The sequence below is a fragment of the Corvus brachyrhynchos genome, unplaced genomic scaffold (genome assembly GCF_000691975.1).
Source record: "Corvus brachyrhynchos isolate BGI_N302 unplaced genomic scaffold, ASM69197v1 scaffold1359, whole genome shotgun sequence".
Classification (NCBI taxonomy): domain Eukaryota; kingdom Metazoa; phylum Chordata; class Aves; order Passeriformes; family Corvidae; genus Corvus; species Corvus brachyrhynchos.
In genome coordinates, this window is record NW_008240086.1 from 39,511 (window position 1) to 53,021 (window position 13,511).

General features: G+C 46.5%; 2 protein-coding genes across 9 annotated transcripts in view; one reads left to right on the top strand and one right to left on the bottom strand.

Moving 5' to 3' along the window:
- The first annotated feature begins 76 nt into the window (after positions 1 to 76).
- Positions 77 to 6,634, top strand: PRKAB1 (protein kinase AMP-activated non-catalytic subunit beta 1). Its single transcript, XM_008641638.2, has 7 exons — positions 77 to 764; positions 1,158 to 1,324; positions 2,222 to 2,315; positions 3,014 to 3,128; positions 4,304 to 4,437; positions 4,929 to 4,997; positions 5,078 to 6,634. The coding sequence occupies exons 1-7, from the start codon at positions 600 to 602 to the stop codon at positions 5,153 to 5,155; spliced, it is 822 nt and encodes a 273-aa protein (XP_008639860.1). The 5' UTR covers positions 77 to 599; the 3' UTR covers positions 5,156 to 6,634.
- A 1,419-nt stretch (positions 6,635 to 8,053) lies between these two features.
- The window catches only part of CIT (citron rho-interacting serine/threonine kinase), a 69,324-nt gene continuing 63,866 nt past the window's right edge, over positions 8,054 to 13,511 (bottom strand). For 6 of the 8 annotated variants that reach the window (XM_017744738.1, XM_017744736.1, XM_008641639.2 and 3 more), the window contains 4 exons: positions 13,022 to 13,100; positions 12,714 to 12,905; positions 11,546 to 11,849; positions 8,054 to 11,079 (listed from right to left, as the gene is read on the bottom strand). In XM_017744738.1, the coding sequence (XP_017600227.1) occupies positions 11,056 to 11,079; positions 11,546 to 11,849; positions 12,714 to 12,905; positions 13,022 to 13,100 (599 nt within the window). In that variant the 3' untranslated portion in view covers positions 8,054 to 11,055. The remainder of the gene's footprint in view (positions 11,080 to 11,545; positions 11,850 to 12,713; positions 12,906 to 13,021; positions 13,101 to 13,511) is intronic. The other 2 variants (XM_017744734.1, XM_017744733.1) reach the window with 1 other exon arrangement.

Below are 13,511 nucleotides of genomic sequence, written 5' to 3' on the forward strand. Positions count from 1 at the left end.
CAGGAGCGTTTGGACAGCGCTCTCAGGCACTGGGTGGGAGTGTTGGGGTGTCTGTGCAGGGCCAGGGGCTGGACTGGATGATCCCTGTGGGTCCCTCTAGCTCAGGACATTCTGTGGTTCTGTGTTTAGAGCCCCTTTCAGCTGCTCTCAGCATCCTCAGCAGGGTGAGATAACGTTATTCTAGCGAAGTCACATTTCATGTAGGCTGGTTTTGGAGCGTTCTGGCAGAAACTTCCCCTGGTGTTCCAGCTGGCGAAGTGCACGGGGAGGCAGAAGGCAAAGAGCAAGCCCTTAGCTTGGGAAGACACAACAGCTGTGTGGCAGGGACCTGCTTGGTCAACTTCTTGAGTGGCTGAATCTGATAGAAGTGCTCGTGTATTGAACTGTAGCACATTACCAGAAGAAGCTAAAACCTGTCATTTAGTGTCTTTATTCAGAGTGTGGTATTGCTTTACAATGGGTTAATCAAGTTTCTGAGGCTCTTCAACTCAGAAACACAGACCAAGTCTACTGATGAGTTTTCTTTCCTGCCTGCTGGTGTTCCAGCTTCGGGAGTACCTGTGCTAATTGGCTTTCCCTGCTCTTTTAGATCCATAAAAATGGGGAACACAAGCAGCGAGCGAGCGGGGCTGGAGCGCCATGGGCACAAGGCCTCCCGAGGGGACAGCTCAGGAGGAGCCATCAGTACCAAAGAGGATGACAGACCAAAAATCTTAATGGATAGTCCTGAAGATGCAGACTTGTTCCATTCAGAGGAAATGAAGGTACTGCTGGTTTGTTCTCCCAGCATTGCTTGCTTGGAATGCTGTGGGGCTGTTTGCAACCTGCAGGTATTCTGTTACTGTGTTTACACAAAGCTGACCATCCCCCTTCCTTCCCATGCCAAGGAGAGAGTGAATTGATGTTTAAGCAGGTATAACTGGGAGGGAGGGGCATTATTTTGCCTTCCACTCTTCCTGCAAATTTGGTAGGCTTTAACACCTTGTGGAATTTGTGCAAATTGAACTTGTGAACGGCATCTAGAAATGCAGCTTATATTCTGCATCTGATGAAAGCTAGAGAATCATGCCTGAGGGCAAAAAAAGCGTTCAGTGTGACACAGGTTGTCTAAGTCTGCCAGGAAAGAAACTTTTTTGATTGAGACATTGTGCTTGTAGGCTCCATTGGAGAAAGAAGAATTTCTAGCTTGGCAGCAAGATCTGGAAGTGAATGACAAAACCCCAACCCAAGCTCGGCCCACAGTCTTTCGCTGGACTGGAGGAGGGAAAGAAGTTTATTTATCAGGGTCCTTCAACAACTGGAGTAAAATTCCTCTGACAAGAAGGTAACGAAGTGCTGCCGCAGTGGTGTTCCCCATGGACTGGGAGTGCTCAATGTCATGAGGACGGTGGTCACTTGAGAGATGGGACTGTGCTTAGTTTACCACTGTCCTGCTTCTCTCCTCAAACCCTTGATGACAATCTGACTTTTCCATTCTTGGGTGGCACAGGGTGGAAGTGGAGCCAATGTGTCAGTTCACTGGGCACAACACACAGATAACCCAAAACAGTCCCTGTTGTGCCATCTGTGCCTAGAGTGGGACTGGGGTGTGGATAGGGGAGCTGGTTCTAAGCACAGTGTCTCGACACATCCTTGCCATGTCAGTGGCTTTTGACCATCTCAAAGGGTCCGGAGACTGTGGCCGTTTGGAGCAGCATCATTTTTGAGATGCTGGTAAAGCCTTCTGAAGAATCAGGGAGTTCACAGCCCAGGAGTATGGAAATTGCCAAGCAGCAGCTATTCAGACCCAAAGTAACCCAGAAGTATCTAGCTGCTGCTTTTATCTGCTCATTGTTCATTTATTTCAAGGGCATTTGGGAAATGCAATTTCTGATGGCAAATACTGAAAGGCAAGGAAATATGAGAAAGCTGATCTTGTTCCATCAGCAGATAAATGAGGTCTCGTGTGCTAACGAGTAACATGAAGATGTGAGGGTGACTTTCCAAAAGCTCAGTGCCAGTTATGGGATGTGAGGAATGTGCAGGGACTCACTGTCACTGAGCATTAATCATAATTTGATTCTTTACCTTTAGATTGCATCAGAGATTCTCTGAATGTGCCTTTTTAAGGTTTTGCACATTGAGGAGGCTTGTGCTTTGTGTCACAGTGTGTGTCACAGTTTATAGATCAGTGTGTACTTTTCAGAACATTGCAGGGCTGATTGATTGTCTTAAATTCCAGTCACAATAACTTTGTGGCAATCCTGGACCTGCCAGAAGGAGAGCACCAGTACAAGTTCTTTGTGGATGGGCAGTGGACACATGATCCTACAGAGGTAACATTTGCTTTGAGTCACTGTTATTGATTGAGACATCTGAAGAGGAGAAAGTGGCTTTTCAAGCTGGTGAGAGAGGTTTCTGATCCCTGCTGGCCTGGGTAGTAGCATCAAACTGAGCTCAGAGGGCAGGAAATGCAAGGAGGGACAGGATCTCTGGGCCACTGGTTTGTAAGTGATGCCAGGCTTTTCTTGTGTAGTGCCAAACTGTCTTTTAGAGCACTTGCAGCATTGCTGGCAGCCCAGAGCTTGTGTGCTGTCCTGGCCCTCTGTGCCAGGATGTTGCTATTGCTGCTCTAGATCTTTTCATAGTCCAGTAAATGTGCCAAAATCTACCAGGCCTGTTCTTCCTCCTCTGCTATAAAATGAGCTTTAACCCCAGCCTGCCCAGAAGTTCCCCACATGCTTATGAACTCAGTGTCCAGACCTGGTGTCACAGGTAACTAGCCCAGACCTGACCCTCGCCTTGTCTGCAACCCTGTGGGCTTGGCAGGTTCAACTGGCATTTTCCCCTCCCAGTCCTTAAAATCCTGCACTTCCCCTTAACCTAACACTCATTGAGCTGTTTTCAGATCTGGTTCTGTCATATTTCAAAAGCAATATACGTCATTCTTGGTAATGCTGATTGTGTAGTTCTGAGAATCTATTAGTCCCACAGGCTTGCTTTATTCTGATTTTTGTATCTTGCCTCTTGCCAGCCAGTAGTAACCAGCCAACTGGGTACTGTCAACAACATCATCCAAGTGAAGAAAACTGACTTTGAAGTGTTCGATGCTTTGATGGTGGACTCCCAAAAGTGTTCAGACATGTCTGGTATGAGCTTACTGGTAACTTTATATCACACTTTTTAGAGCTGATAAAAATTTCATTTTCCTTTTTGTCTGGAGTTAAAACTCCAGTAGAGATTAATCTCCACTTGTGTCAGGCCCTGTGGATGTGTGCAGGAATCACAAATGCCCAAAGGAAGAATGTGGAATGCACAGAAGAGGAAACCTCTGACAAGGCAACACAGATGTGATGAGGAGGAAGTCATGGGTGCTTAATAACTGTTTGCCCCTGCTGTGTGCAATCGCTGGGTTTAGGGCAGTCATTGGTGGATCAGTCTCTGCTTTACCACATCAAACCAGTGTTGACAGCCTACATTGCTCCGAATTCAGTGTTCCTCTGCTAAGGAGATGGCTGAGGGGGTCAGAAGTTGCACTTTAAGAGGGAGAAATTAGGTGCATCTCAGTGCTAACACAGGCTCAGGAGTGTATCATATCCTCACAGTGTAGTATAAATTATCTATGTCTTAGAATATTTGCCTTAAGTTCCAAGTTGTAGTGTAACAGAAGAGGTGGGGTTTAGTTTGAGCTGTGTCTGAGGTCAGCCTTGCCCTGTTTGTTACTGAGCTTTGTAGGGATGGAGTCCATGACTGAAATAGTACTTTACATCCTCCTTCAGAAGACCTTTGGACCTGAGGCAGGAGGTGTGTTTGGGTGGGTTTTGCTCTGTACAACTTTGCCCTGGACAAAGCCTTTTTGGAGAAAGTGTTATCTGTGGGACAGGCCAAGAGGAGATTCTAGCTGATGCCTTGCCCCACATGCTGTAGTCCTGATTGGACTCTGAAGGGCTCTTTCCACAGCCCAGTCTCTGTACAGGAGGAGTAGTTGCCCTTCATGGGTGCATCCCATGCTTTTGTACCTCCCTTGCAGGAACAGCCTGCACTGTGGAGTGTTTGCAGGAGAAATGCTGGGCAGAGATGGCAGAGAAGTTCTGAAGTGCAGTTGGGCCCTCAAAACTGCTGCCCAAAACCTCACAGCTCGTTTCAAGTCAGGCTTTGGGCATCTTAAATCCCCTCTTGGGCAGTGACTGATCCTCTGGCACTGCACCAGCTGCTGCAGTTGTTATACTTAAGTGCCATTGATTCCCTTAGGTTGCATGTACCTATAAAGAGCAGATGTTCTTAAAAAGTATTTAGGATAAAATATCTACTATTGCTTTGGCAGAGCTGTCAAGTTCACCCCCAGGACCGTACCACCAGGAGCCCTATGTTTGTAAGGCAGAGGAACGCTTTAAATCTCCACCCATTCTCCCTCCACACCTGTTGCAGGTCATCCTGAACAAGGACACAGGCATTTCTGTGAGTACATTACTTTGGTTTGCTAAATAATGCCCTTGAGGGTGGGAGCAGATGGGGAAAAAATCTGAGTACAGGCAGGGGACAGCTTAGGAAAAACCTTAGGATAAGTTATTGTATTGGTCAGTTCCATATTATGCGTGTCCAGATGGATTCATCTGAAGTAAATCTATTTTTCTAGTTGACTGTCATTAAAATGGAAAATTATATTGCTGTTTTCCTCCCAAAACCTTAATCTTGTCAACTGTTAAGACACCAGAAGCAGATAAGGTGTAATCAGAGTCTGATTCATGGTCCTGATGACGACGCAGAGGTTTTACCCAGAGGGATCTGTGGTGGTTCTGAAATGGTTACTGTGTTTGTGATGGACTCAGCATGAGCAGCAGTGATGTACTGGGGGTATGGCTGGTCACAGATACTGTTTGTCACCCATCAGCTGTGATGGGTGTGAACTGTGACTTCTGTTATTGTCACACTCTCCCTCTTCTCTGCAGTGCGATCCCGCTCTGCTCCCTGAACCCAACCACGTCATGTTGAACCACCTGTATGCACTTTCCATCAAGGTGAGAGGCCAGGGCATGTCCTGCACATGGGAAGCCTGGGTGTCTGACCATGGTACATGCTTGTTTTCCCTCCCCTGTAGGATGGAGTGATGGTGCTTAGCGCTACACACCGTTACAAGAAGAAATACGTGACAACTTTGCTGTACAAGCCGATATGAGCATCACAGTCATTTGTGACCAATTGTTCTGGGCCAGTGCAGTCTCAGAAAAAAAATGCTTCACTTAACCAAATGTACTTCTGCTCTGTGCTGTAGCAAACGAACTCTGATTTCATACTGTTCCTGAGACTTCCAGGTTCTCCTGTATTTCCCTTATTTTGTTAGCCCCACCTTGGAAGTTCTTGGAAATGGCAGCTTCACAGCAACTAGACAGGTGGCAAAGGTGTCAGTGCCGCTTGTCAGCTCAGTTAAAAAATGACCAATTTAATTAGGCTGAATGATGTGAAGGCAGCAACAGACCAAAGAGCTTTAGCAGTGAGGCAGACTGGGAAGCTGCCAGCCCAAAGTCTAGAAAGTTCAGGATTCTTGGGGAATCTGATTTGAGCATAATACTTGGCAAAAGCAAGCTCATTACTGCTTCTGTTGCTTATCAAACATTATTTCAGTAATGAGTTCCAAACTTGCCTGGCTGAAGTAAGTGTGAGTATTGATCTTTTTGTAGCAGCCTTTTCTGGGCAAAATCAGCAACATAATCACTACAAGCTCATTATTATTTTACAGTAGAGTGGGGTGCACTGTTTCTACTGTGAATAGCTCTGTAGTTTTTCTCTTCATGAGAACTGAAATACATCTTTTCCCCTGTGGAATTTCTGGTAAAGACAATTGTTTTTAATGGCTGGATTTTTCTGTAAATTGTAAATGTGTCTTGCAGTAATCTGCTTTTAGAAACCAGTTTCTCTTGTTGTCACTGATGAAGACTTCCTTAAGCTGGGAGGGGTGGCTGTAAGGAAATGAATGGGTTCAGTTTAGGAGTTAGTTCCTCAGTAACAGCCTGAAGGGGACTGTAAGTTTCCTGTGTCCCAGTGGCCAAACTTGCCCCTCAGTGTCAGCAGTTGCAGTGTGCTGGATGCAGCAGCACTACAGCCTGCTGTGCCCAGGGCTGGAGCTGGGCAACTTTTTATTCTGTTTCTGTTTTCTAAGTGATTATAGTAATGCCAGGCTGCCTGTCCTCGGTGTTGACAGCCTGTTTTATCCCAAAACAAATGCAACATTAATGCAAACCTGCTGCCAGTGTACCCTGGGCCTGCCTGGGAGGAACCAGTGCTGGAGGGGCCCTGCTGGGCCCTTCCTTGGCTCGTTTTGGTGCCTGGGTCACTGTGACTGTGCCAATGACAACCAGCCCCATCCCACTGTGGGGGAAAGCACTTCGCACAAGTCTGTGAGGAGTCTGAGTGGGGACAGAGTGCAGCAGCCAGCATGGAGTGGAGCGAGCCACAGCAGGAGGGTGCTTTGCCATCCTGGGGTCTGTTCACCAGCCTTGTTGCAGTATCTTCAGTAGCTAAGTAGATCTGGGTCTGGTGCAATGGTTTTCTCTGAAAACTTTCTTCATTCTGTGTTGTGGATAGTATTTGGTATTCTGAACTACAGAATTTCTTGTTTTCAGCCTCTTTAGAAACAAATAAAACATTTTCAAGAGAAGTGGGTGACTTGTCTTATTATTTTTCCATCTTTGGTAACCTTGCATTCAGTGAATTGTTATTTTGTTAGTGATTTCCTGATAGCAGTTTTATGCCTTGGTGGTTTGTGCAAGCTTTTCATTTAGCGGTGCAGCTTGAAGCACTTTATCCTCTTGCACTTAGTGAAGAAGACCAAGGTGTTCATGTTTATTTGTGATGTAAAGTTTAGAGGAAGGACAAGAGGCCAATTACTTCAAAGCTCCAGCAACAGTCCCTTAGGGCTGGAAAGCTTGGGATGGGGCCTTCGGCCTCCTGTCAGCTTCTCTTTGTTCCAGCAGCCACTTCAAGCAGACCTTTTTCCCCAAGTCTTTGTCCTCAACAGGGTGACTCTCTGGGGTCAGAGGCTCATGCAGGGTCAGGTCCAGCTGTGTGAGGGGACAGCCTGTGCCTCTGCAGTGTCCAGTAGCGCCAGGGAATGCTAAGGCTGTGGGAAGTGTGGTCAGTGCTGGTACCTGCAGAGTACTCCATGTTCTTCATCAGTGCATGAGGTATGGTGGAACCACAGGACAGGAACAATTATTGTGTAGAAAGCTTGAGGGTTTTTAATTTTGATTTTTGGTTTGTAGTCCCTGGCCCTGTCTCAGCTAGCAGAGGGCTCAGCACAGGAACTGCAGCTGCCACTGCACCATCAGCTTTTGCAGCCCCGAAAGAGTTGGGAGGCCCAGGGGGGAGACCAGGGTGGGGGCCCAGGCTGTGTGACAGCCTGCAGGCATGACCCTCCCTCAGCTGCACCTTTCCCTGCCCACGGCTGACCAAGCACAGCTGCCCCCAGGGCTCTCCAGCCACAAGCAGCATTTGATGGAGAGGAGATGGTCCCTGGCACCTGTGGCCTCAACGAACAGTCTCAAGAGCCACAGATTTCCTCAGGTAAGCCACTACCACTCTCAGCCCCCCAACTTCCTTTCTCTCCAGCAGGAGGGTGGATGAAGGAAGAGGTAAGCTGGTTGTTTTGGTTTTTGTTGGGGGCTGGGGTTTGGGGTCTTCTTATTGGTTTTTTTTTTGCTAGGTCCTTTTCTGCTTGACAGATGAATGAATTAGATTAATCACTCTTGTGTTCCCTTATTGCAATGGGATGAATCAAATCCCTCCAAAGGCAAAAGCCGGATCAAGAGTTGGGTTTATTAGCTCACTTACATTCCCCACCCACAGCTCACAGTCTATGCTGTTGTGTTTATTCTTGGCTGTTGCTAGGAGAGCACATTTTTTAAAGGTAGGTGCAGACACTTTTGTTACAGTCACTTTTGGGGACCCTGGAGTAAACCAATACAGGCATAACAAGAGCTCCCTACCCTCCCCTGACCCCCTGAAGTTCAGCACAGCATGTGGGGGTCAAGCTGACCTGGATTTGTGCAGGGTTCTTGGGAATCAAAAAGCTCACTAAATAATTAATTTTCTTTTACTCCACCAGTTTCTGGATTAATTTAGTTTTGTTACAACTCAGATCATGCATCATAGGACTGCAACAATGAGCTTTAAATAAGTATTGTTTGTGCACAGTAAAAGAAATAAAGGAACATTGAACAAGTCAGCATTTCATCATATACATCATAGTAGGCACAATAGATAAATCAAGCAGCTCGGGGTTGATGTGTAGAGCATTTTCATGGAGAATGTCATGTAGACCAAAACGTAAGAGGAGCCATTAGTAACCCACCCCCACAGCCTCCAACAAGCCCTTTCTCGGGGCTGAGGGGGTGGGTATGTGCACAGAACCAAAAACACTGAACAAATTAAGTTACTGTAGGCAGCAGTGTGCATATTAAAAACCTCTTCCTGTGAAAGAATACTTCAGACCCTGTAAAAACTAGTTCAGTTAAAAATAGATGTATTTACATTTAAGTCTGATCTAGCAAGTTTTCCCAGCAGGTGTAAGTTGAGCTGTACAGTAACTCTGCAGGTTGTACTCAATCTGACTGGATTTGTGAATGGTCTTTTTTTAAAGTTGCAGCTATTAGGCCTTAAAGCACCAGCATGTTACAGCAGTGGGATGAGGAACTATCTCCCGCTGCTTTGCTCCCAGTATACTGCTGGGATAAGTCCCAAACCTGGCATTAGATCACACTGTTGTTAATTAAGATGCCTTTTTTCCAGCTCAAGATGTGTGGGGTCATTTACTAGGGCAAGACTGTTTTCCCAGATACTCACAGGTGCTTCACCTCTGCCTGTCTCACTGGTGAGGCAGGATTTAGCTGTAGGTGCTTGCAGCTGACTGCTGCTCTAGTGAAGTACTCAGATAAATCCACCTGGTTTAAAGCATGTCAACATACTTGGGGTTTGTGAAGCCACTTATGCTACTTGTTCAGGGAATGACGAGTATTAAATGGTAAATATTGCCAGGGTTTGCTCTTGGGTCAGGTGTGACACCCAGGATTCCCCAGCCCCAGAGCCAGGGGCAGGGCAGGAGGGGCAGGGGCACTCTAGAGAGAAGGAAGCCGTCATTTCACCATGCCAGTCAAGATAGTTATTTGTTTTATTTGGTTATTGTTCAACAACAAAGTTCAATACTTTCCAGGTGGAGCTTTGAACTGTCCCTCTGAACTGTCCCTCTGGTTCCCTCCCTTGTCAATAATAAAAAGGTAATGAAGAAAAATCCTGTACTTCTAGAGACCTAAAATCTCATTTATGCTAATAAGCTTCAATTGCAATTTAATGTTACAATATTTCTTCATGGGAGTGAGGAGGACTGAGGGGAGGCTCCTCCAGTGTCTGAAGATGGCTGTCCACAACCACCAGTAAAACAAAAAGCTAGTGTTGAAAAACGCACAGTTTACAATAAAAAAGTAGAAACCAATTCAATTCCCTTTTGTTACGAATATAAAGTTTCTTGTAAATATGTACAGTCCTTTGAGCTATTTCTATAGCAGGAAGCATTTCACGAACAAGACACGAGATACACACTTTCAGGACTCAACAAGCCCATTTCTGAGGTCTTGAAGATCTTCCATGAGATGCAAAGATTTAAAGACTGATCTCAGTGACCTTTCAAAATATTCAGACCAGGAGAGAAAAACTTTCAGCAAATTTCCTGCCAAATCATCTGACTGAAAATAACCCAACAGACGAGAACAGAATACAATATTCATGAAACTCGCCAAAGGACATCGACAAGGCATTGGAATTTTGATGGGTTTCTAGAACAGGTTAGCACAGGCTTGCAAGGGACTAGCAGAAATTTTAGTGTGGCGCCAAGGGAAGATTGGCTGCAGTTTTGCTCTTTCCAGTTGTAAAGAACATGATTGTTCACTTAGAATGTTGCTATTGCAGAGTGAATGGTCAAAACCTGCTTTGAAAATCATTTGCTCTCTGCTTCATGTTCACAGCAGAAGAGAATAGGAAGCAATAAAAGGCTCGAGGTCAGACACAGGGAAGCAAAAGTGTGTCAGCAACTGCCAAAGCTGCTCCCCGTGAGTGTCCTGTGCCAAGACACCGGATCTGATTGCACGACAAGCTCCAGCTCACAGGAGGAGCCAGCCTGGGCTGCTCCCCCTGGGGAGCTGAGGCTGGCAGGACTCTGCTGAAGAGACCATGTCCAGTGCTGAGAGGAGTGACTGTAATTCTTGTCATAGAATAAGGCTTATTAACTCTTCGGTGCCAAATTTCTAGAGTAATTAACGGCTATTTTGCAGCGTAATCTAAAGGTTTCAGTTAATTTACAAGTGAGGTACAATACACTACTCAGCAAAGCAACCTAAAAGGAGAGAGCAGCCAGTGATGGTGCAGCAGCATGCACTGAACTGTCATGCAGAAGACCTGGATAAAGTCTTACAACCCAGTAGCTTGTAGGTAATGCACTTTGTCTCAGGGCTCGGCAGAGGGGTCAGGTAAAGCAGCATTCTTCCCTCCCCATCAGAGCTGCTCTAAAGCAATTTTAGTGAGAACAAAATAATTTTCAGAAGTGGCAGGTGAACAGGCTAATCCAAAGAAATTTTTCCTGTGTTCTGTGGAGAACATCCAACCACAGTTCCTATTGAAAGACTCACTCACCTTGGCCCTTCTGTTTCCAGGCCATCAGGGGCTCCCAGCACATCTCAGAACTATGACCAACTCTCTGTTAAGGGGTGCTAACCACAGTGATGACCTGGGGCAGGACACTAGTCCCATTTCCGGGATGAACTACTAGGGACTAAAGTGGATACAAAAAGTTAATGAACTGCTTGAAAGAGTAACAGTAGTACAAAGTGCAAAAACAGGAGTGCAGAAAAGCACAGAGAAATTAACTGAGCTGTGAACGGTCTTCAAAAGCATCACGGCTCCCACTGCAGAGCGAGCTTGGGCCCAGGAATGCTGTTTGGGAACTGGGCTGCAGACAGATGGAGTGCATATACTCAGTCCATTTTCTTTTTTTCCTGCAGGTAAAGATGAGTAACTTCGTCTCGCTGAGACTTACACTGAAGACTGGTCCCAGACCTGGCAGGGAAATAAAAGGGCAAGTTACAAGTCACAGATACTTCTCTCCCAGGCACAAGGTGCTGGCAGCAGTGCATCCCCTGCTGCTCCCACAGAGCCAGGGCTCCTGTCATCCATAAACACTGACAAAGGCAGGCACTGTCAGCATCACTCTGAGCACAGCAGGCTCCCACATTCCCGGTGCTCCAGACATTATTCCCCTTCAAATCCTCTATCACTTGCTAGTAAATGCACCTTTGCTTTCAGCCCATTCTAGTGTCCATCAGCTTTGCAGTCCCAGAACCAGCCCAGGGCAGGTGGACACAAGGCCAGTGCATGAAACCCTGTGGGCTCTGTTCCAACAGAATTTGAGGAGCAGGCAGGTGAGATTTGATCTGCTCTTGTGCTTTCCAGTGCCACCAGCCCTTCTGCAGTACATACAAGCCTTTTCCTGAGAACAGACATGTTCTGCAGGCTCCTGACTTACCTTATTGACTTGAGCAAGAGGAGTTCTGGCCCCACTCACAGGCACCCTCCCTCGGCTGCTATCCTCGAACAGTCGTCCCGGGGACCGCTCCCTGCGGGTGCTCAGCAGTCGGCCCGGAGACTTCTCCCTCTCCAGAGGTCGCCCCGGGGACTTGTCCCTGCGCAGCTCTGTCCGTCCCTCACGGTACCGGTGGGGTGTGCTGGGCTCCCGGGGGTGGCTTGGCCCTTCCAGAGGCCCTGGGCTGGAGGCCACCCGCTTGGTGATGTGCTCATTGTACGTGGGAGGGCCTCTCTTGTTCGGGCTGCTGTCATTCAAAAAGAATTGATATGAACTGCTGAGTGACAAAAACCTCCCATTACATTTTCTTTTAGCAAAAATGTAACTTTTCCCCCAACACCCCCAGCCTTCGGGTGAGAAGCATCAGCCCCTCCCTGAGCCAAGATGGAAAATGCAGAGATATTTTGGTAGCTGGAGTATCCATCACATGAGCCACGCTGGCAAAGTGCCTTAATGAGTTGCCAATGTAAGTCGTGTACGGAACAGGCCAGAGAACACCACCTTTTCATACACTCCAGCCATACATTTTTCCATATAAAAATACACTAAAATTTGATATATGTGTTTTCACACAATTTTCAGTAGCTCAGGGATATTCAGGTCAGGCTGGGATGAACTACAAGCCTCAATTTCTCAGTGTCATGTGCACACTGTGGCACCATCAGCCCCTGTATCTAATTACCTGTGTATCACATCACAACTTTCCAGCACTGTCTCCCTAAGGCACACTCATTATTTGATAGAAGGGGGCTCTTGCTTTACAGCTTGTTACAGCCAAGCCGTGTTTAGTGTAATAATCAACAGCATCTGAGCTCAAAAAGCTTTGAAGCCAGAGTTCTATCACAACAACAAAGCAAACCAGCACAAGGTCACAAAGCTTTTATGGAGATTATCCACATCTTCCTAGAGCTGCTGTTTGTTTCCTTCTGGATGTTAAGCCATTAGTGACTCTATTCCAGCATTACAGTAACTGGCTGTCATCAGCCTCTAGGAACAGAACAAGGGCATCCCACCATGCCAGGGGAAAAGGCATCAGGAGGGAAGTTTGCTCCTGAGGCACCCAGGGACTGTAACACCCCGATGTCACCATGACACCCTGATGTCACCATACCTGCGCGTGGCAGAGGAGCCTCTGTGGTGCTGCTGCTGCTGCTCATTGTTGGTCTCCTTCACCAGATTGCCTTTACAGCAGATCACCCTTAGCTTGTCTTGGTAGGAGGAGGCCAAGTAGATCGCTCCCGAGGAGATTGCAGGCCCAAGGTACCGTGGGTTTGGTATCTCCAAGTGGGCTCGTGCTGGAGTTCTGGGGAAAATTGCAGGAAAAAGTCCATTACAGTAGCAGCACAGTACCTTTTCCTGGCAAGTTCGTATATTTATGCAAAACAGGCTGTTCAAAGGAATGAAAAGAGAACAACTTACCCTAGAGAAGCTCGTGCCTGAATCTCGATCACTTCAAGGGAATTGAAGTGGGTCACGAACAGATAGGGCTCCCTGTAGGCTGAAGGAGCAGTGCAAAAGCAGGAAAAAACACAGAATACATTCTCTATTAAAAACTTCTAAAACACAACAGCAAGCACAAGAGAGACTGACAGCCCTGTGGGAAAACTAAAGAATACATTTTATGTAATGACACAGACACTAAGTGGGGAGATGCAAGCTTAAAGAATTGTTGCTTTGAAACCGTGTCTCAAGGACTTTACTAACCAAAGTATCATAAAAAAGGCATTAAAGCCAGACTATTAACTGAAAAAAATCTCATTAGGCAGTGCCAAAAGGCTTGAGGGAGAATATGTAGCCCTCATATTCTTCACTATTTCAGAAACTTAGAGCATGGTTAAAAATTCCACTAGCCAGTTCAATCAGTGTCAGACTAGGAACATTAAGGAAATGGAACTTTGGTTTAGTTTTC